The sequence below is a fragment of the Gossypium raimondii genome, chromosome 6 (genome assembly GCF_025698545.1).
Source record: "Gossypium raimondii isolate GPD5lz chromosome 6, ASM2569854v1, whole genome shotgun sequence".
Lineage (NCBI taxonomy): Eukaryota > Viridiplantae > Streptophyta > Magnoliopsida > Malvales > Malvaceae > Gossypium > Gossypium raimondii.
Window position 1 is genome coordinate 7,290,457 of NC_068570.1, and position 22,730 is coordinate 7,313,186.

The 22,730-nt window shown below is 34.7% G+C and overlaps 1 protein-coding gene and 1 pseudogene across 3 annotated transcripts; one reads left to right on the top strand and one right to left on the bottom strand.

Moving 5' to 3' along the window:
* The first annotated feature begins 18,114 nt into the window (after window positions 1-18,114).
* On the top strand, window positions 18,115-19,506 carry LOC105774586 (vesicle-associated membrane protein 711). Of its 3 annotated transcripts, none has more exons than XM_012597126.2 (4): window positions 18,115-18,568; window positions 18,655-18,845; window positions 18,944-19,100; window positions 19,254-19,506. In XM_012597126.2, the coding sequence occupies exons 1-4, from the start codon at window positions 18,349-18,351 to the stop codon at window positions 19,262-19,264; spliced, it is 579 nt and encodes a 192-aa protein (XP_012452580.1). In that variant the 5' UTR covers window positions 18,115-18,348; the 3' UTR covers window positions 19,265-19,506. The 3 variants fall into 3 exon arrangements, with proteins under 3 accessions (XP_012452580.1, XP_012452579.1, XP_012452578.1); XM_012597125.2 differs by having other exon boundaries at window positions 18,118-18,568; window positions 18,682-18,845; window positions 18,944-19,110; XM_012597124.2 differs by having other exon boundaries at window positions 18,121-18,568; window positions 18,944-19,110.
* A 202-nt stretch (window positions 19,507-19,708) lies between these two features.
* On the bottom strand, window positions 19,709-20,817 carry LOC105774587 (uncharacterized; annotated as a pseudogene).
* Window positions 20,818-22,730: the final 1,913 nt, after the last annotated feature.

Consider the following 22,730-nt stretch of genomic DNA (forward strand, 5'->3'; position numbering starts at 1 on the left):
GCTTTGTTTTAGAATGTTATGCACATGTATATATCTTATAGAATGATATGCTTGATAATTAGTTAAAGATATGGATTGTTCTTACTTAGTATGCATATGTGCATAGTTTTTTATTATTATTAATGGCATGGCTAGAATTTTGCTACTTAAATAAATATATACAATGGATGATTTGACATAAGCTTAGTGAATATGATGTAATGATATAAGCTTGAATATGTATATATTGAATATTGAATGGTATGAATATAATAGTGAATAGGTTCGAACTATGGGCTTGTAAAGCATGATTAGTTTTAATTGATTAAGTAATTTACAGGTGCAAATGTGATTTATATGATTGGGCTGCTAATTACTATTCGAGTTTCTTTTAAAAAAAAATTTGTGATTGAGTTAGCCTAATTTGTGCATAATTTATAATGAAAGACTGTTCTGAATTGTGTTTTGATTGGTAATGCCTCGCAACCCTAATCCGGCGTCGAACACGGGTTCGGGGTGTTATATATTTACCCGAGTGTCTGAGTTACTTTTGCTATAGTTCATCGGGCTAATCAGTTAATTAAATAGAGAAATGACAGAATGATTATATGTGTTTGACTGAAAATGTTATATGTTGTTGAAAAGATATAAATAAGATATAATCAATGATTCGAAATGAATGACAATGAATTGGATTGATATGCTATATGATGAGTGAATAATGCAATTGTAGTAGATAAGAATTCGATGATCTTGATCAAAAGACATTAAATTGAATTAAATGGATGTTATGATGGATTGGTATTAAATTGTATAGCATGAACTGAAATGAAGTATTTTATGATTGAATGTGGTATACCCACCTTGTATCTATGAAATGTGGAGATAGGAAAGTTGTATAATTAGCTAAATCATAAAATTAATTGTGATTCAAGGTGAGTTTATTGCTTTAGTTTATATGGACTTACTAAGCATTCAAAATGCTTACTCGATGATGTTTCTATTTTGTAGTTGTCTTTTGCAGAATGTAGCAATCGGATCACACCAGAGCTCAGAATCAAGCCTTCTATTCAGTAGTTTTAATTGTTCTAGACTCGATTATGTGGCATGTGTCTAGGTCTAAATGTGATCAAATGTTTTATTTGGATGTTGAGGAAATGATCCATGTCTATAATGTTTGTTTTGGTATGTGCATATGCCCATGATGATGATGAAATGCTTAAGTATAATGATAATAGTGAATGTTGATAAATGTTTGAATAATTGATATTACTTTGGTAGATGCATGTTAAGCTTGAAGGTACGTAACTTGGTAATATGGTAGTTTGGCGTATGCTTATTCTAGAATCATGAAAGAGTTTAGATTTGATGATGTTTGGATGGATTATTGAGATATATGTGCTAAAAGATAATTGTAATGTTTGAGGCCTAAATGGTCAAGTTTGATTTGTGAAACGTTGAATCTATGCAAATATATTTTGGTCACAAGTGAAATTATATTTTAGGTACTATAACAATTTGTTTGTGATGGTGCCAAAATGGCATATTGGTTAGGTACTATTAGGATGCTTTTATGATATGTTTTGGTTATGACATTTAGGTGTTTGAACAAGACTTTAAGTTGATAATGTGTATATTTGTGGATGCCATGAATGGTAGGTTCTGAACTAAGCATATATAAGGTATGTCTTGGGTCACATGGTTGGCTACATGGTCATTTGTCATACACAAGTTAAAGGCACAACAGTGTGCCACTAGTATTTAGGAAGTATGAAAATAACATGGTTTTAAATTATCACACAAGCTAGCCACACGCCCGTGTGAATACTATAGACTTAGTATGCTAGATTGTTACATAGTCACAATTAGTTACACGACCCAATCACACGGCCATGTGACTTTTGTTGAGTTTTTTCACTTTAATTCACACGGCCTGAGTGATTTACATGACCGTGTGACCCAATGCTACATGGTTTTAGGCTGTCACACGACCGTGTGACCCCTATTTTGTAATTTTGCTCGTCTTTTGTGAAAATTTTCAATCCAGTCCTTGATTGAATCTGGGTTGATTTTGGAGCTTTCATAAGCTTGATTTAAGCCCGATCTTATATGCAAAGCATGTTTTGTTTGAATAATTGAGATTTAATGAATGTTTTAAAGAATTTTTTATTTAAAATTGCATGTTCATGTTCTATTAATTACTGTAACATCCCGTAACCCAATTTTGGCAACGAAGACGGGTGAGGGTGTTACAAACAAGATCATCTCCTTCGTTGGTAGTGAGATGTGATTCAAAGTCATCATTAGATTTCCCTTCAACTGTTACATAATCTCCCATCCAAAGAGGTTGAGTGTGTTGCCTTCTTAGAAGTTGTTGTTCTAGAGCTTATTCTTTCTGTGCAGTGTCATCTTATTATGCAAGACCTTCATCAACATATTCTTCTATTTCCTCCTTCTGATCATCATTTACTTCGACATTAATTTCATTGTCATTCCAATCCAATTCTGGTTGAACTGAGCTTGTGTACTCTTCACCCCAGTTTTAGCATTTTTCCTTTTCAAATACAACATCCTGACTAACATTATCCTTTTATTAATAGGATTATAGAGTCAATATGCCTTTCATTCTTTGCTGACTCCCAATAGGACAAAAGTTCCTATGCATTGATTTAATTTAATTCGAGTGTTAGCTCCTACACGCACATGAACTATACATCCAAAGACTTTAAAATAGCTAACAGAAGGTCTTTTCCCATTCCAAGCTTCCTCTGGTGTCTTGTTCTGTACTGCTAGCGTCAGGCTTCTATTTAGAACATGTACTACCTAATTAACAGCTTCTGGCCAGAAACTTTTCGAAATACCTTTTGCGATCATCATGCTTCGAACCATATTCATGATGGTATGATTCATTCGCTTAGGAACGCCATTTTGTTATGGCGAATACAGAGTAGTAAGCTGTCTTTTTATTCCATTTACAACACAAAAACTTAAGAATTCTGATAAAGTGAGTTCACCTTTACAATCTGTTCGGAGACTTAATTTGTAGACCCACTCCCCGTTCAACCTTGGCTTTAAATTCCTTGAAAATTTTAAATGCATATGATTTTTCATGTAAAAAATAGATCCATGTCTTTCAACTACAATCATCTATGAAAGTGTAAAAATATCTATTTTTGTTGTTGGAAATTGGTTGAATAGGGCCACATAAATCAGAATGAACCAATTGCGTGACTACTTATGTAATGCCGGTTACGGGCCTAGTCGTAAACAGTGGTTTGGGGCCACAATCGACGAGGAAAATATTATTGTCATTATATTTTTATGGTCTACAATTTCACGAAAAAATTTCGTAAAAATTTCATTCGAAAATTTCGACATTTGGGCACTCAATTTAGTCAAAAGGATTAAATCGTAAAAAGTGCAAAAGTTGAGTTCTACATGTTAGAAGTGTCTAATTGTTATGAAATTCTAAATTTGAGGTCCTTATGTTGTAATTAGATCATTATTTAATTGATGGACAAAAATGGGCATAGAATTAGTGAACTAGATTTTTTTAAGTAAGGGTATTTTGGTCATTAGTAAATAAATAGAATTAAAATGGGAAAAAGATGGAAAAATGGTGTCCATCTTCATTAAGTTGCTGCCAAAACTTGGAAGACACCATAGCTAGGATTTCTTCACTTTCTCAAGCTCATAGTAAGTGTATCATAGCCCCGTTTTTAATGTTCTTCGCATTTTTGAAATCCTCGTAGCTCGGTTTAGCTTATTCTACCATTAATTCATGTTAGGGTTCATATTTGGAAAAATACCCATAGGTGAAATGTGTTTATTTTGCTGTTTTATGGTAGAATATGAAGTTAGAAATTATATTAAACAACTTTTGCTAAGCGATTTTAAGCGAAAACGGGTAAATTGACATAATCGGTAAAAATAATTAATGTTCAAAAGTGTGTGTTAGAGAGAGAATTTGACGTTCCCATAGAAGGAAAAAATGTTTAGAATGTTATAAAACGTAAGAATAAGAGATGAAGTTTAATTTCCAAGCTTGGGAACGAAAGTGTAAATATGCAAAAGTTTGAGGGCAAAATTATAATTTTTCAAAAAGTTGGGTGGAGGAATATTTTAATAAATGTGAACATTAAATGAGTTAAATTTTCTATTTTAGATCAATAATGACGAGAAGACTACCTCCAACGGGGAAAAGAGAAGATAGTGGAGCAAATTGCAAAATCACGATATTTTGCACCGAGGTAAGTAAACATTTGAATTAATGCATTATTTTCATATTATTTAATATTTTTTGAGATTTAATTGAACATAAAATACTTACTTGACAAAGATCCTAAAAATGTGGTTAAGTTGGGAAAGGTAGTAAAGTGTTGAAAAACATGGTTTTCGGTTGAACACTCGGAATAGGCCGGAGTACATTGAATATAAAGGGGGTTGCTAAGTGCTAATTCCCCCAAGGGCTTGCTAAGTGCTGATTCCCCGATTCAGTGGTGGTTGCTAAGTGCTGATTCCACCGTATTTTAAATGTGAAGGGGGTTGCTAAGTGCTGATTCCCCCAAGGGGTTTCTAAGTGTTGATTCCCCGAATCATTGGTGGTTGCTAAGTACTGATCCCACATTATTTTAAATGTGAAAGGGGTTGCTAAGTGCTGATTCCACCGTATTTTTGAATGTGAAAGGGGTTACTAAGTGCTGATTCCCCGAATCACTGGTGGTTGCTAAGTGCTGAATCCACCGATAACGGATAACATTTAACGGGAAAATTGGAAAGGTAAATATTTATATATGGTGGACAAGGTTATGTGAGGAATATTGGGGTTGATACTTAATCAACCCATGTGTAAGGTGAAAGGAAATACCAAAACCTCAAAAGAGCAAATTTAAATATAAAACTGTTTTGTATAATAACAGTTGGGAAACTTTGAAAAATCACCATAAATGGTGGAAGATGAATTAGAGGCTGAATAATATATGAAATTGAATTTGAGTGAGTCTATTTGCATATGAAAGTAACAGAGCAAGCAAAGAAGTTGTATATTTGGGGATATTTGAATTTTATTGAGACAGGGTTGGATTGATTTCGAAATCCCCTGTTCTAACTTTGGAAAGTCACCAAAAATTGTACAAAAATAATTATGGCTTGAAATTTACATTCTTGAACTCCTTAGTGAGTATATTTTTATTATAAATAAACAAGAACATTGTTTGAATTTTTTACATCGAGTTAAGTAAATTTTAGTAAGGAGAGGTCAGAACTGGCGGGCAGTGAAACATAAGAATATTCAGAGAATAAAATGTACTAATTGGCTGAACTAAAAATTCTGAAAATTTTATGGTGGAAATTTATATGAGTCTAGTTTTGGGTAAAATTTATGGAATTCAATTTGGAGCCATGTAACTCGAGATAAAAATAAATTAGTGGCAGAAAAACAGTTTGCTAGAAATTGAACAAATAATGAAATTTATGTGTGATAAAATTATGTCAATATGTAATCTTGTGAGAAATTTATTTATTTGTCATATGTTTACTTACTAAGCTATATGCTTACTCGTCTTTATTTTCCCCTGATTATAGTGACATCAGCCAGCTCGGAACTTGGACGAAGTCAGGAAATCATCCACACTATCATCAACTTTTTGGGTATTTTGGCAATCAACACTTTTGAAACGTGGCATGTATAGATGACTTTATGTAATGTGGAATAAATATGTATATATATAGTATTGTTCGGTTTAATATGTTGGTGCTTATTAATGGATAAATTATGTCTGAACATATAACTGTAATTGGTTGGAAATATTGAAGTTGTTTGAAATTGTCCTTGGAAATTTGCAGGGGGTTTTATGTAAAAATAAGCAAAAATGCTGTCGAAATTTTTATAAAAAAAATATAAGTGTTTGAGTTCTAGTTATACCTCATACTCTGTTTCGGTAAGGAACATGGGTAAGGGGTGTTACATTTTAGTGGTATCAGAGCTACGATTTAGTTGGTTCTCGGACTAATAAAATATACGTAAAAGTGTATCAATACATGCCATAATTATATTGTGATAGTGTGATGATTTCTGACAATTTAAATTTTTGTTTTATATAGTAAATGGATCCTGGCCGAAGTGTAGCAGATAATGTTTAAAGTAACGCGCCGGCTCCCGCACAAGGGACCGCGCATGAAGAAAGTAGACATGAGACGCATAGTCAAGATGAGGCCCGGGAAGCCTTCCTTCGAATGATGAGTAATTGGTATACAAACTTTGTTCGTGCAAATCCGAATGTTCAACCTCCTCCAGCCCCTGCTATTCCTCAACCGGTCTCCGTAGCTCTACAAAGTGTTGATTTGGTTAGATCAGGTAAATCTCCCGTTGACAAAATCTGAAAGCATGGGGCTGAAGATTTCAGGGCTAATGTTGATGATGATCCAGAAAAAGTAGATTTTTGGCTTGAAAACTCTATTCGGGTATTTGATGAACTATCTTGTACTCCTGAGGAATGTTTGAAATGTGTTGTGTCTTTACTAAAGGATTCAGCATATCGTTGGTGGAAAACATTAATATCGGTAGTTCCAAAAGAAAGAGTTACCTGGGATTTCTTCCAAGAGGAATTCAGAAAGAAATATATAAGCCAGCAGTTTATTGATCAGAAACGCAAGGAGTTTCTTGAGTTGAAGTAGAGCCGAATGTCTGTCGCAGAATATGAAAGGGAGTTTGTTAGGCTCAGCAAATAAGCCCAGGAATGTGTACCCACGGAGGCCATTATGTCTAAAAGATTCGAAGAGGGGTTAAACGAAGATATCAGATTGTATGTTGGAGTTTTAGAGTTGAAAGAATTTGTAGTACTGGTTGACCGAACTTGTAAGGCTGAAGAACTGAGTAAAGAAAAGAAAAGAGCGGAGATTGAAGCTCGAGATGTAAGAAAAAGGTCAACGAGCAGGACATTTCAATCCCAACCAAAGAAGCTTAAAGGGATGGATCCACGATCAACTGGTTCAGCTGGGTATTCACGTAGAGATCGAGGGAATTCATATTCCAGAGTTAAAACTCAAGCTACCTCAATGGCAAGCATGGGCAATGTGGGGAATAATAGACCCGATTACAACAGTGTGGCAGGCGACATGTAGGTGAGTGTTAGGGATTTAGACGAGCCTGTTTCAGGTGTAGTTCTCAAGAGCACTATATAAAAGATTGTCCTGAGAGGATAGAAGAAGAGAGATTACAGAAAGTGGGATCAGATGATGCTGTTAGTAGAGGTAGACCACCGAGGAATACTGGGAGCAAAATCAGTGGTAAAAGTGTGGCGAAAGATACAGCTGGGAGATCAGAAACTAGAGCGCCTGCCAGAACTTATGCCATACGTGCTCGTGATGTTGTTGCTTTGATTGACCCTGGGTCTACTCATTCATATGTATGTGTGAATTTAGTATCTAGTAAGAAATTGCCTGTTGAAAATACTAAATTTGTTGTTAAAGTATCAAATCCTTTAGGCAAATATGTCTTAGTTGATAAGGTTTGCAAGAATTGTCCTCTGATGGTTCACAGTCACTGTTTCCCGACTAATTTGATGTTGTTACCATTTGATGAGTTTGATGTTTTTTTGGGGATGGATTGGTTGATATTACATGATGCCAAGGTAAATTATAGACAGAAAATTCTTGAATTGAAGTGTGGAAATGGTGAAATTCTCCGGGTTGAAGCGGAGGAGTCAAATAAATTGCCTATGGTGATTTCGCACATGTCTGCTCAGAAATACATGAGAAAAGGATGTGAAGCTTATCTTGCTTATGTGTTGAATACTGGTATAACTGGGTCAAAGCTTGAATCAGTACCGGTAGTCTGTGAATTTCCAGACGTATTTCCAGAGGAGCTACCTGGGTTACCTCCGATTAGAGAAGTGAAGTTTGCTATTGACTTCTTACCTGGTACTGCACCGATTTCTATTACTCCGTATCGGATGGCTCCGACTAAGTTGAAAGAATTAAAAGCTCAGTTACAAGAGTTGACAGATAAAAGATTTGTGAGACCGAGTTTTTCTCCCTGGGGTGCTCCTGTATTATTTTTGAAAAAGAAAGACGGCTCTATGAGACTTTGTATTGACTATCGTCAGCTCAACAAAGTGACTATAAAGAACAAGTATCCTTTGCTAAGAATTGATGATTTGTTTGACCAACTAAAAGGAGCAACAGTGTTTTCAAAGATTGATCTGAGGTCTGGTTACTATCAGTTGAGAGTTAGGGAGTCCGATGTGCAAAAGACCGCTTTCAGAACGAGGTATGGACACTATGAATTTCTGGTAATGCCTTTTGTGTCGACTAATGCTCCGGCTATTTTTATGGACTTGATGAACCAAATTTTTCGGCCGTATTTGGATAAGTTCGTGGTGGTGTTCATAGATGATATTTTAATTTATTCTCGGGATGAATCCGAGTATGCCGAACATTTGAGAACTGTGTTGCAGATTTTGAGAGAAAAAAAATTGTATGCTAAATTCAGCAAAAGTGAGTTTTGGCTTCGTGGGGTCGGATTCTTGGGACATATAGTTTCAAGTGAATGTATTCAGGTTGATCCAAGCAAAATTTCAGCAATTGTTGATTGGGAGCCACCAAAGAATGTGACTGAGGTTAGAAGCTTTCTGGGCTTAGCTGGGTCTAATAGACATTTTTCAAGGGATTCTCGATGATTGCTTCTCCTATGACTAAGTTATTGCAAAAGAATGTCAAATTTGAATGGACCGATAAATGTCAACAAAGTTTCGAGAAATTAAAGGCTTTATTGACTGAGGCACCAGTGTTGGTACAACTTGAATCAGGGAAGGAATTTATAATTTACAGTGATGCATCGTTGAATGGTCTTGGGTGTGTGTTAATGCAAGAGGGAAAAGTAATAGCTTATGCTTTGAGACAGCTGAAACTGCATGAGAAGAGTTATCCGACGCATGATTTAGAATTGGCTGCCATTGTTTCTGCTTTAAAAATTTGGCGTCATTATTTGTATGGTGAGAAGTGTCGAATCTTCACCGACCATAAGAGTTTGAAGTATTTAATTAATCAAATAAACTTGAATTTGCGACAACGAAGATGGCTCGAACTAATAAAAGATTATGAGCTAGTGATTGATTACCATCCCGGAAAAGCTAATGTAGTTGCTGATGCCTTGAGCAGAAAATCTTTATTTGCTTTGAGAGCTATGAGTACGAGATTAACTTTATCTGATGATGGTTCAATTTTGGCTGAACTGAGGGCTAGACCATTATTCCTTCAGCAAATTCGGGAAGCTCAAAAGAATGACAGTGAATTGCAAGCCAGGAGAGCTCAGTGTGAAGCAGGTGTTGACTTAGATTTTCGAATTAGCTCAGATGATTGTCTGATGTTCTGGGATAAGGTATGTGTACCGAGAAATGATGAGTTAATTCAGATCATTTTATGTGAGGCATACAATGGTGATTTTTCAGTTTACTCAAGTAGTGTGAAAATGTATAATGATTTGAAGAAATTGTATTGGTGGTCGGGCATGAAGAAAGATATCTCGGAATTTATATTAAAGTGTTTAATTTGTCAACAAGTGAAAGATGAGCATCAAGTACCCTCGGGTTTACTTCAGCCGGGAATGATTCCAGAGTGGAAGTGGGACAGCATCACGATGGATTTTGTGATGGGATTGCCTTTGATTCCAAAGAAGAAAGATGTTATTTGGGTAATCATTGACAGACTGACAAAGTCAGCCCATTTCATTCTGGTACGCATTGATTACTCACTTGACAAGTTGGTGGAGTTATATGTTGCTGAAATAGTGAGATTACACGGGGTGCCTAAGTCTATTATATCGGATAGAGATCCGAGGTTCACTTCGAGGTTTTGGAGAAAGTTGCAGGAAGCTTTGGGTACAAAATTGAACTTTAGTATTGCGTTCCATCCGCAAACTGACGGGAAATCAGAAAGAGTGATTCAAGTTCTTGAAGACATGCTCCGGTGTTGTATTTTAGAATTTGAAGGTAGTTGGGAGAAATATCTACCATTAGCTGAATTTGCTTACAACAATAGTTATCAGTCAAGTATATGAATGGCACCGTATGAAGCATTATATGGGCGCAAGTGTAGAAATCTTTTATATTGGACTGAGCTCGGTGAGAACCGGATTCATGGAGTTGACTTGGTGAAAGAAACTGAAGAAAAAGTGAAAGTAATCCGTGACTGTTTAAAGGCTGCTTAAGATCGACAAAAGTCATATGCGGATTTAAAGAGGAAAGAGATTGAGTTTCAAGTGGGTGATAAACTGTTCTTGAAAGTATCTCCATGGAAGAAGATTTTGAGATTTGGTCGTAAAGGCAAATTGAGGCCACGCTTTATTGGACCGTATGAAGTTATTGAAAGAATTAGACTTGTAGCTTATCGGTTAGCTTTGCCGACAGAGTTGGAAAGAATACATAATGTATTTCATGTATCGATGTTACGAAACTATCATTCTGATCCTTCACATATAGTTTTTCCTACAGAAATTGAAGTTCGACCGGATATGACTTATGAGGAGGAACCGATAAAGATTCTGGCTCGAGAGGTCAAACATTTAAGAAATAAAAGTGTAGCCTTAGTGAAAGTGTTATGGCAAAATCATGGAATGCAAGAGGCTACGTGGGAACCGAAGGAAGTTATGAGGAAACAGTACCCAAACCTATTTTTTGGTAAGATTTTCGAGGACGAAAATCCCTAAGGGGGGAGAATTGTAACAGCCCGATTCTGGGCATAGTCGGAACAGTGGTTTCGGGGCCACATATCAGACGAGGGAAAATATTATTGTCATTATATTTTTACGGTCTACAATTTCACGGAAAAATTTCGTAAAAATTTCGTTCGAAAATTTTGACGTTTGGGCACTCAATTTAGTCAAAAGGACTAAATCGTAAAAAAGTGCAAAAGTTGAGTTATACATGTTAGAGGTGTCTAATTGTTTTGAAATTCTAAATTTGAGGTCCTTATGTTGTAATTAGACCATTAGTTAATTCATGGACAAAAATGGGCATAGAATTAGTGAAATAGATTTTTTTAAGTAAGGGTATTTTGGTCATTAGTAAATAAATAGAATTAAAATGGGAAAAAGATGGAAAAATGGTGTCCATCTTCATTAATTTGTCGCCAAAACTTGGAAGACACCATAGCTAGGGTTTCTTCACTTTCTCAAGCTCATAGTAAGTGCATCCTAGCCCCGTTTTTAATGTTCTTCGCATTTTTGAAATCTTCGTAGCTCGGTTTAGCTTATTCTACCATTAATTCATGTTAGGGTTCATATTTGGAAAAATACCCATAGGTGATATGTGTTTATTTTGCTGTTTTATGGTAGAATATGAAGTTAGAAATTATATTAAACAACTTTTGCTAAGTGATTTTAAGCGAAAACGGGTAAATTGACATAATCGGTAAAAATAATTAATGTTCAAAAGTCTGTGTTAGAGTGAGAATTTGAAGTTGCCATAGAAGAAAAAAATGTTCAGAATGTTATGAAACGTAAGAATAAGAGATGATGTTTAATTTCCGAGCTTGGGAACGAAAGTGTAAATATGCAAAAGTTTGGGGGCAAAATTGTAATTTTTCAAAAAGTTGGGTGGAGGAATATTTTAATAAATGTGAACATTAAATGAGTTAAATTTGCAATTATAGATCAAGAAAGACGAGAAGACTACCTCAAACGGGGAAAAGAGAAGATAGTGGAGTAAATTGCAAAATCACGATATTTTGCACCGAGGTAAGTAAACATGTGAATTAATGCATTATTTTGATATTATTTAATATTTGTTGAGATTTAATTGAACATAAAATAATTACTTGACAAAGATCCTAAAAATGTGGTTAAGTTGGGAAAGGTGGTAAAGTGTTGAAAAACACGGTTTTCGGTTGAACACTTGGAATAGGCCGGAGTACATTGAATATAAAGGGGGTTGCTAAGTGCTAATTCCCCCAATGCATTGCTAAGTGCTGATGCCCCGATTCATTGGTGGTTGCTAAGTGCTGATTCCACCGTATTTTAAATGTGAAGGGGGTTGCTAAGTGCTGATTCCCCCAAGGGGTTGTTAAGTGCTGATTCCCCGAATTATTGGTGGTTGCTAAGTGCTGATCCCACATTATTTTAAATGTGAAAAGGGTTGCTAAGTGCTGATTCCACCGTATTTTTGAATGTGAAAGGGGTTGCTAAGTGCTGATTCCCCGAATCACTGGTGGTTGCTAAGTGCTGAATCCACCGATAACGGATAACATTCCGAGTGTTCAACGGGAAAATTGGAAAGGTAAATATTTATATATGGTGGAAAAGGTTATGTGAGGAATATTGGGGTTGATACTTAATCAACCCATGTGTAAGGTGAAAGGAAATACCAAAACCTCAAAAGAGCAAATTTAAATATAAAACTGTTTTGTATAACAACAGTTGAGAAACTTTGAAAAATCACCATAAATGGTGGAAAATGAATTAGAGGCTGAATAATATATGAAATTGAATCTGAGTGAGTCTATTTTCATATGAAAGAAACAGAGCAAGCAAAGAAGTTGTATATTTGTGAATATTTAAGTTTTATTGAGACAGGGTTGGATTGATTTCGAAATGCCCTGTTCTAACTTTAGAAAATCACCAAAAATTGTACAAAAATAATTATGGCTTGAAATTTACACGCTTGAACTCCTTAGTGAGTCTATTTTTAAGATAAATAAACAAGAACATTTTTTGAATTTTTTACATAGAGTTAAGTAAATTTTAGTAAGGAGAGGTCAGAACTGTCGGGCAGTGAAACATGAGAATATTTAGAGAATAAAATGTACTAATTGGATGAACTAAAAATTCTGAAAATTTTATGGTAGAAATTTATATGAGTCTAGTTTTGGGTATTTTGGCAATCAACACTTTTGAAACATGGCATGTATAGATGACTTTATGTAATGTGGTATAAATATGTATATACATAGTATTTTTCGGTTTAATATGTTGGTGCTTATTAATGGATAAATTATGTCTGAACATATAACTGTAATTGGTTGGAAATATTGAAGTTCTTTGAAATTGTCATTGGAAATTTGCAGGGGGTTTTATGTAAAAATAAGCAGAAATACTGCCGAAATTTTTATAAAAAAAAATTGTAAGTGTTTGAGTTCTAGTAATACCTCATACTCTGTTTTGGTAAGGAACATGGGTAAGGAGTGTTACAACTTTAGCTCTCCACGAACTCTTATTAGGTAAATGTTCTCATTGTTTCTTCTCATTCAGACATTCCTTGTACACTATTGATGGTTTTATTAGTTGCGGCAACCCAAATACCATCCCCTTCTACTATAGGGTGTTGAGTCCCTTGAAACTCAAATGACCATAATGAAAATGCCATAATTGACGAATATCTATTATTTTATTGAAGCAGGTTGTACCAATTGGTAGGGACACTACTGTAATTTTGAACATGCGATTAGGGGAATCATAGATTTCATGATAACACCCATCTCAAGATGATAAATCTTGCAATTGTTGTGTACAATAAGCATAGCTAGACCCTTCTCCTAAAGCTGTCCAGCACTTAACAATTTATTTTTCAAATCAAGCACATAAAATACTTTAGTTATTACTTGTATTTGATTGTTAATTGCAGTAGCACATTCTTTTTTCCTTTTACCACCAAGATTGCATTGTTTCTTTTGCTTCACATTATCTGCAAATTGCTTATTGAAGTTTGCAAAATATTCTTTCCGATTACACATGTGATTGTTGCAATTAGATTATAAGAACCCATCATCAGTTGATATGAGTCTCAAGGCCCAAAATAAGGCTCATGAATATGATGGGCTCAAATTTCCTCAAGGCCTAAAACGAGGTCGAAGGCCAAGAAAATCTGAGTAAGATTGAACGAGGCCATCCAAGACTTTGTTACCAAGGCCCTAAATGCGCACACGACCGAATAAGAAAATCAAGATTCACTTTCTTGTTTTCAAGAAAATCAAGAAACCGAATCTTGGTCCAATTTTGCTGTTTCGAACAATTTCAAGAATCTAGAAAATCAAGATTTAAAATATTGGAAATCTTGGTCCAAGAAATCGAATCTTGCAGCCAAGGCACATTGGATTTCATGTACGAGCTTGAACGAGCCAATTTCGAGAGCAAACGGACCACAATACCAAGTTTTTAAAAAAATGGCCCATTAAGATGTCTACAAGCCCATCTTAAAGTTTGGAAAGTAATTTAATTGAATATCAGGTCAAATTATCAAAGTGGCCCAAATTGTAAAATATTTAAGCTATAGGTCCAATTTTATTTTAATAGGTGGATCATCATGTAAAAATTCAGCTCAAAGAGCCCATTTAATTCCTTTGGTTGAATTCCCATTAAAAGTCCACACTTAGAATTATTATTATTATTTTATTTGATGAGTTGTCATGTTAGTTATTCCATTAAGGTTAGGAAAACTTATTTTGGGGGTATATAAGTAGCATGGAGTTCACCCTTATACACACACAATTGATTTATATTTTTTTCAGTTAATAATAATTCTCTTTGAGCTTTTCTTCAAGAATTGCTCTTGAGTTTCTTTTAGAAGCTGTTTTAACAATCTTTCAGGTTGTGGGAATCACCTTCAAGCTTTCAGGAGTTGTGGATTATTAATGTTTTGATTTTCTAGATCTGGTTGGGGCGTTTCCTTGAGGTCCAAGGACGGTTTCTATCCATCCAAAAAACTCTAATTCATTCTCTTTTGGACTCTTTACCAGCCAATTCATCTTTGTTTTGTTTTAATTTCGTTTGACTCTCCTTTGTGACAACTAATACGTTTCATTGTTTCTCATTTCAGTTTATGCTTGCCTAGAGATCTAGGATAAATCCGCGACTTTGACAAACTTTACGATCCGCTTCCATTCATCAACATCATTCTTTATCATAAGTCTTGAGCTGTTCATCCTCAACCCGAACTATACGCAATATTTCTTTAGGAATCTCTATATGGTTGTTTTTCTTGCTCTAACATTCCCATTAAAAGTGCCCTAGTTTATGGTAATTGAACCACTCAACAGTGGATTTGTCAAATTTTGCCCTTCCACATCCTGAACCTCATCCTTGGTAGCCATCACGACCTCATCCTCGATTAGAAAATACCCCATAAGTCACCTTCAAGGCTTGTTCCTCTTCTAGGCTAGTCATCCTTTGCTCATGCACTAGCAAACTGCTTTGCAATTCATCTATGGACAGGTTGCTAGTGTCTTGTGCCTCATCAATAAAACAGACCACATAATTGAATTTTGAAGTCATAGATCGCAATATCTTTTCCACTACTTCTCTATCACTTTTGTGTTCACCATTAGCATTCATCTTGTTCACAATCGTAAGTGTACCGACGAAATAATTATCCACCGTCCCTCCAGCCTTCATGTGGAGTGTCTCAAACTCCTTCTTCAATGCATGTAATTGTGCTCGCTTAACTCGCGTTGGAACCTTGGTATTTTTTCTTCACAGTCCCATATGACATTGGATATTTCCTTATTAAGAATCGTCTCAAGAATAGATCGATCCAAAGCTTGGAATAAATAATTCTTCATCTTCAAGTCCTTAAGTTTCTGTTCATCAATATGACGTTGTTGCGCCTCAATAAGTGTCATTCCAGTAGGTGAAACAGAAATTCCAGTTTCCACAAACTCCAATATTCTTTTGAACGCAGAAAATTATCCATCAACATTGCCCAATAATCATAGTGACCATCAAACTTAGGAATTGACAGTTGCACGAAGGTATTTTCAGTTGCCATGCTAGAAAAAAAATCAGTTGCTAAAGTATTTAATGGAATAATTGCACAGTTTATTCATGTGCTTGACCAAATATATATAGTTGAGCTTACAAAATAAAATATCCGAAAGATAACAAAATAAATCCAAAACTATTTGTTGATTTCTAACAACTGCCCAACTAGAAACAAAGAAATATAACTCCGGTAAAATTAGGAGACTTATTCAAAGCTAACAACCACCAATATTCTAGCAATAGCTGGAGACTTATTCAAACATATCTAACAAGGTACATATTAGGGTTAACATGCAGTAGCCTCTTCGCAATTTCTAGGTACCTTTTTTGTTGTTGCTAAGTGAAGTGGTGATTACTTTCAGGAATCGACTTCTTTGGCTACCTCAGGCTTTTGAGTGAGAACTTCATTAACGAATTGTAGATGGCCAAGCATGGAAAGTAACGTGCAAAGGTGTTCCAGGGCAACTATCAGTGATCAGTCTGTCAACAAACAATGCACCCTCTTCTCTTGAGCCAAATTAAGCAACGAAATCTTATTGCCTTTTACCGCTGCAACATATAAAGATTTCTCTCCATTTTTTAAATTTTCTATTCACTAAATGGAAAAAATGATCCTAAAGAAACTTGAATATATATTTGATAATATTGGTTTATATTTGAGTATAGTTGATAAATATGTGAATTCTGTGCGCTTACTATATAAGATTTACAAAACAAAAAATATAGTTACTATTGAAGTTTTTTTCTTTTCATTAAAAAGTTATTATTATTTTAAAGTTTGACCATTACAAATGTAATACATTTACAAACCCGCAATTAATTATAATATAAAATCAAATTAACATAAAATACATCAAACACAAAATCCATACAAAATTCACACGAAATGGGACGAAGATCTACGCATTATAAGTACACGTAATAAGACTCAAGTTTAAGTACTCAAAACTCAAAATCTCTACCTTAACCAATAAACAAAGCTTCGCCAGCTAACATTACTAAAATTGATTCCAAATAAACTTATACAATAATTGATGCTATTGGTTTATATTTTGAGAAAAGTAGATAGGTATTTGAAGTTTTTGTCTCACAATTAAAGAAGTAAGTATTGTACTGATGAATGTATCCTTTTTTACTAGAACAGACGACTTGGTACCATCATTTCGATGTACTATTTCAGATTTATCGATTTTTAAAAAAAAATTAACACATGCATATAAAAATCTTTACAAATATCAAATAAATGATACTGAATAAAATTTAAATATGAAATATCCATGAATTATATAAATTAATCATTAATAAACTCTACAAATACAAATTTATCATTCAATAAATTCAAAATTAACAAGAAAAAAAAAGCCGAAGGGTGAGGGAATTTTTAATAAAAGAAAATGAAAGAGGAGTGAGGATTTTTTTCTTTGATAACTGCGCGAGTGAATTTTTATTATATTTTAATTTTTATATTTTAAATGTGAAAGTGTATTTTAAAAATTTAAAATATTAAACTTTATTTTCAGTGTAATATATATTTTTATTGGTCAATACATTTCAATTAAGTCATTAACATAACAATAAATAGTTAAAAAAATTATATTTTTTAATATTATTTATGCACTAATCAAAGCACCATATTCCAACCGATGCAACTATAATTGACTGAAATGAGTTGGTGCGATCGATACGAATCAAAATTTTCATCAATGTAGAAAAAAACATATTATTTATTCCGTATTAACATTAAAACATACAACCAACCGATACGACTGAAACCAATGCGAAACCAACCACTAAACATATTATTTTTAAAGCAAGTACCAAGATCAAATAATGATGATGTGAATGGCCTCAAAAACAATACATATATATATATATATATATATATAGCAGAAATTTAGTAAAATTCGGTGATCATTCTTGAATTATTAACAATAATTCATTTTCATCCATGCCCTTTGAAATTTATATTTATCAACTAATGTTTCCTTTTCATTTATCCCCCCATGATCTGTATACCCAAATGCACCTCAATGATAACAAAGGACACCTACAATATGAGATGAAGACAAAAGAGACCACCTAAATTAGCAAAACAGAACATGGATTCACCACCACGGCCTTCATCCTAAAAATTGCATGGTTGTCTGAGACCACATCAAGCCGGACCAAACAACCCATAAAGATAATTAATATTTCTTCCCCTCAATGTAATTAACATATAAAATAGAGAAACTGTGTATTATATCAATTAAATTAAGGGGAAAATATTAATGTTATGTTTGATTTTCCTTAGAATTTCACTTTTGATTAATGATAAGAACTAAAATGTTAAATGAGTGAATTAATGATAAGAAGGCGTGTTACAGCTGGTTTTGCACCCTTTCTCCTCTGTTCATAATTCCTCTAACTTCAAACCATGTCCCCAGTAAGTAAGTGAGTGCACATGTCGTTTTCTCCGTCAAACTCGGACAAATTTATTTTTCGAATTCAAATTTCAAGCGCTTTACCCTTTTTCTTTTTCCGCACTGTTTTAATCAAAATCATCCTCAACTTCCCCAACTCCAACTCCGTTACTTCAGATCTGAATTCCCAAATATATTTACACAATCCAGAGCAGAGTAATGGGGATATTGTACGGGATGGTAGCGAGGGGGCAGGTGGTGTTGGCCGAGTTCAGCGCAACTCAGACTAATGCCAGCGTTGTAGCCAGGCTGATACTGGAGAAGATGAAAGAAGTGAAGAATAATTGTATTTCATCGTTTTCTCATCATCCTTATATTTTTCATGTCAAGGGAACCGATGGTCTCACCGTTCTTTGCATGGCCGATGATGCCTCCGGAAGTAAGTCTATAGCTTACAAAATTCTTACCTATTTCTCCGTTTATTGTCCTTTACATACAAATTAAGGTTTTTGATAATATCTGTAGGGATAATCCCTTTCGCTTTCCTTGAAGATATCCATAAAAAATTTGTAAAGACATTTGGTCGTGCTGTTCATTCGGCTTCAGCTTATGCTATGAATGATGAATTCTCCAGGGTTCTATGTCAACAAATAGATCATTTCTCAAGAAACCCGAATGTTGATAGATTAGACCGTTTAAAAGGGGAGATGAATCAGGTTCATTTTCAAATTTATTTGTGTTCATTTGGTTGATCCTTGAAGTTTCAGAATTCAAGATTGATCAATTCCAATTTCATAAATTTGTACATATATAGGTACAGAGTGTATTGATTGACAATATTGAGAAAGCCTTGGAGAGAGGCGACCGCTTGGCGCTTCTTGTTGAAAAGGCTATAACAATGCAGCAGCCTATGCAGGGGAATAATAGTACAGTTGCGCTCAAAAGGAAAGCTCGTATCTGGTGGAGAGATTGTAAGTTCACGTAAGTATGCTAAAAATATTCTATTCTTAACTAAATCGAAACGTGAAAGATTACTGGAGGTGGGTGGTGGATTGATTCCGTTTCAGTTCATGTAATTTCAAGAATCAGCTGTTGATGACGATGATGATGATGTTGTCTTGCAGGGCGACATTGATGCTGTTGTTTTTGCTGACCATCGTTTATGTTTCGCTCGCATTTGTTTGTAATGGCCTCTTTTTATCGTCCTGCTTCAATCATATGACAATGGCTTCCGTGGTTCCTCACATGTTTTAGAGTAGCTGTTAGCTGTAGCCCCTAAATGCCTGTAATGATACAATTCAAGTTTAGAAATGTACGCATAAGCTGAAATTCAAAGAATATTACAAGATGATATAAAAATAGTGTCCTTTACATTTATGTCATTTGAGTTGAAAAAAAAGAGTAGCACAACTTCTCCATTCATTAGCCCTGCCTTTAAGGCTTAAGCTTGGATTTTATAACCAAAGCTAATTGAAGTTGTAATTTTTGCCAACTTGCCTTCTGGAATGAGCGAGTAAATTGCAGGGACTAAGCTCTAGCACTGGCATTTGTCCATCTTATCACTAATTTTCGAATATAATTAATCGATCTTATTATCAGTCGAATTGTATTGCCAAACTACACTAGGAGGATTGACGCCCCCCTGGTATGCCATGGCAGCTAGCAGGGAAGCCACTAACATTAGGGTGTCGCATTTTCTTTCTAGCCAATCAGCATTGCTTTTAACCAATCTCTTGCCATCTTTTCTTTTCTCAGGTTTCGGTATTGAATCTGATTGATCACATGTGGATAATAAGATCTTGGTCCTTGTTGCCTTGAGTTGGCCATTTGACAAAGGCTTATCTTTGGCATGTGTAGTTCCCATCCTTCCAAATGACTCCACAATCTCCTCCTTCACATCTCTTTGGATATGTGATAAAAGATAAAGTGCTGTAAAGCCATCTTCCTTCTCACAACTCACGTCCACAGTTGAGCTAGAAATTAGAAAGTTTATGGCCTGCATATATGTTTTTATCAATATCATTTCCATTAATTTATTACTTTTAAGATTCAATCTTCAACAATGAAAAAAGATTCCTGAGCTAGAGTGTAGAACTGCACGAGGATCTGAACACACCTCTATTTGCTTAGCAGCTATTGCGATATGGAAGATGTTGTTACGGTCATAGTTCTGACAGTTTACAAACTTACGATTTGAGATTTTTCCACCAAAAACTTCATTGCCTCCCACTGGTTACACCTTGCGCACCGGCAACTGTGCTGCCCAGGGTCTGGCATGAACCAACTCTTTCATGGCTGCAATGTGAAGAGGGTTCCTTCCATCTAGGTCACAAACAAGGCACATATCAGGGTTAACTTCCAAGTACCCTTTCGCTGCTGCTATGTAAAGCGGTGATGACTTTCGAGAATCAAGTTCTTTGGCTTTTCAGTGAGAACTTCATCAACGAAGTAGAAATGACCAAGCATGACAGCTACTTGCAAAGGTATTCCAGGGTAACAACTCGAGATGAATCTGTCGAGAAGCAATGCATCCTCCAGTAGCAAATTGAGCAACGAAACCTTATTGCCTTGAACAGCTTCATCATAAAGCTTTCTCCCCATTTTGTAATTTGCTATTCACAAAGACGAAGAGATGGTTCAAAGAATCTTGACTCAATAATTGATGATATTCATTTCTATTTGACAAAAGTCAACAGATATTTGAAGTTCGTGCTTCAGAATACAAGATATAAGAAAATAACAGATTTTGAAGTTTATAGACATGAGTTTTTTTTCTCAAAAGATGTAAAAGAAAACTAAAATGACTTGTTTGAATAATAGTCGACTTGTCATTGGCTGGCGGGACTCAGCCTTTAAATTCTTTTTCAATTTCTTTTAGTATATTTGTAACACCCCTTACCGGTTTCTGTCACCAAAATCAGGTTACAGGATGATATAGAAATAATAAGATCAGAACATTCAATTTAATTCAAGTATTTATTAAAATAATCTTAAATCATCATTCTTTAAGATAAAACATATCTTACAGAAACAAATAGGGACTAATATAAAGCTTTACACAAAATAGAGGAAAAAATACAAAACAGGGTTAGGCTGAGGCCGTGTAATGCTAATTCACATGGCCGTGTATTTAGACCGTGTAACTTATTGAGATCGTGTATTATTATGTCACACGGCCGCGTATCCAGGCCGTGTAACTCACTAAAGCCGTGTGGGTCAATGTGTAAAAATCTAACAAAAGTCATACGATCGTGTGTCTAGGCCATGTAAATAACTGTGACCGTGTGACAACCTGACTTACCAAATTTATAGTACTCACACGGGTGTATGACTAGCTTGTGTGACAATCGAGAACCATGTGACCTAAATGCAACCTATTTCCTACAAAACATGATCGTGTCACACTCTCGTGTGTGATACACAGCCATGTGACTAACCGTGTGCACCACAGTATACCATTTTAGGTAATTGCATCGAGCCAAACATTTAAGTAACTTCTAAATACCTATTGACAACATGAAACCTTACTGAAAACACTTCAAAATCAAGTCAAAACATGTCACATAACATCCTATTAATACATGACCAATATGTCACATTGGCACAATCACAAACAAGTTAACTACATTACTAAAACATCTAACTAAATTGATGCCAAGATGCTCTATTTATATAATTCAATCATACTTATAAACTTACAATACAATTGTACATCCCTATCCCATTAAACCCCATTAAACATGCCAATGTTCATTCAATCATCACTTATGACCAAACTCATTCATGATTTCAAAACCAATAATACATCAACTAAACATTCATATATTCCATTTATTCCATCAAACATACCATATGAACTTTAATAGCAACATTATATATAAGATATTATAATCACATTACAACATCAACCTTTAAGATCAATCACATGATTCCAAAACAACCTATATATACATGTCACATAATCGAAATAAAAACAATATCAAGATCTATCTGGACTGAAGCTTGATAGTATGAGTCTTGAAGTTGATTCGACAACCTTGTTCCGCAAAATGTCAACTACAATAAACAAGAAATGAAATAGAGTAGACTTTTAATATCTTAGTAAGTTCATGTGATTAAAATTTACTTATAACTTACTTTAACTCACATGTATGCAATAAATTAATTAACAAGATACTAAAACCTAACATATTAATTCACAAGAAAACATGTGAGTTTGTCGTTTACAATTTCACTGAGTAATTCAATATCATTCATGTCATTCAAACTATTTCGATCACAAAGCATCATCAAATATCAAAACATCATTACTCCATTTATTCATATATTTGGATAGCCCGATGACCAATAGAAAAAGCATCTTGAATACTCGGATAACTACACCACACCACGGAGCACCGTAGTGTTAAAAGGGGCACCGAAGTGCAAACATGGACACCGAAGTGTAAACAACGGCACCGGAGTGCAATCAAGGACACCAAAATGTAAACAAGGGCACCGAAGTGCAAAAATATAGACACTAAAATTGCAAACTTGTACAAACGCACATTCTAACCGTTTTGGCATGCCAATCGTGTCCTAATCGTTTACTATGTTCAAAC

Bases quoted from the DNA above. Each gene is read 5' to 3' on its own strand.
- LOC105774586 (XM_012597124.2), top strand. From the start codon at position 18,349: ATGGGGATATTGTACGGGATGGTAGCGAGGGGGCAGGTGGTGTTGGCC. The intron at 18,569-18,654 runs GTAAGTCTATAG...TAATATCTGTAG, and splicing joins GGCCGATGATGCCTCCGGAA to GGATAATCCCTTTCGCTTTC. The intron at 18,846-18,943 runs GTTCATTTTCAA...GTACATATATAG, and splicing joins TAAAAGGGGAGATGAATCAG to GTACAGAGTGTATTGATTGA.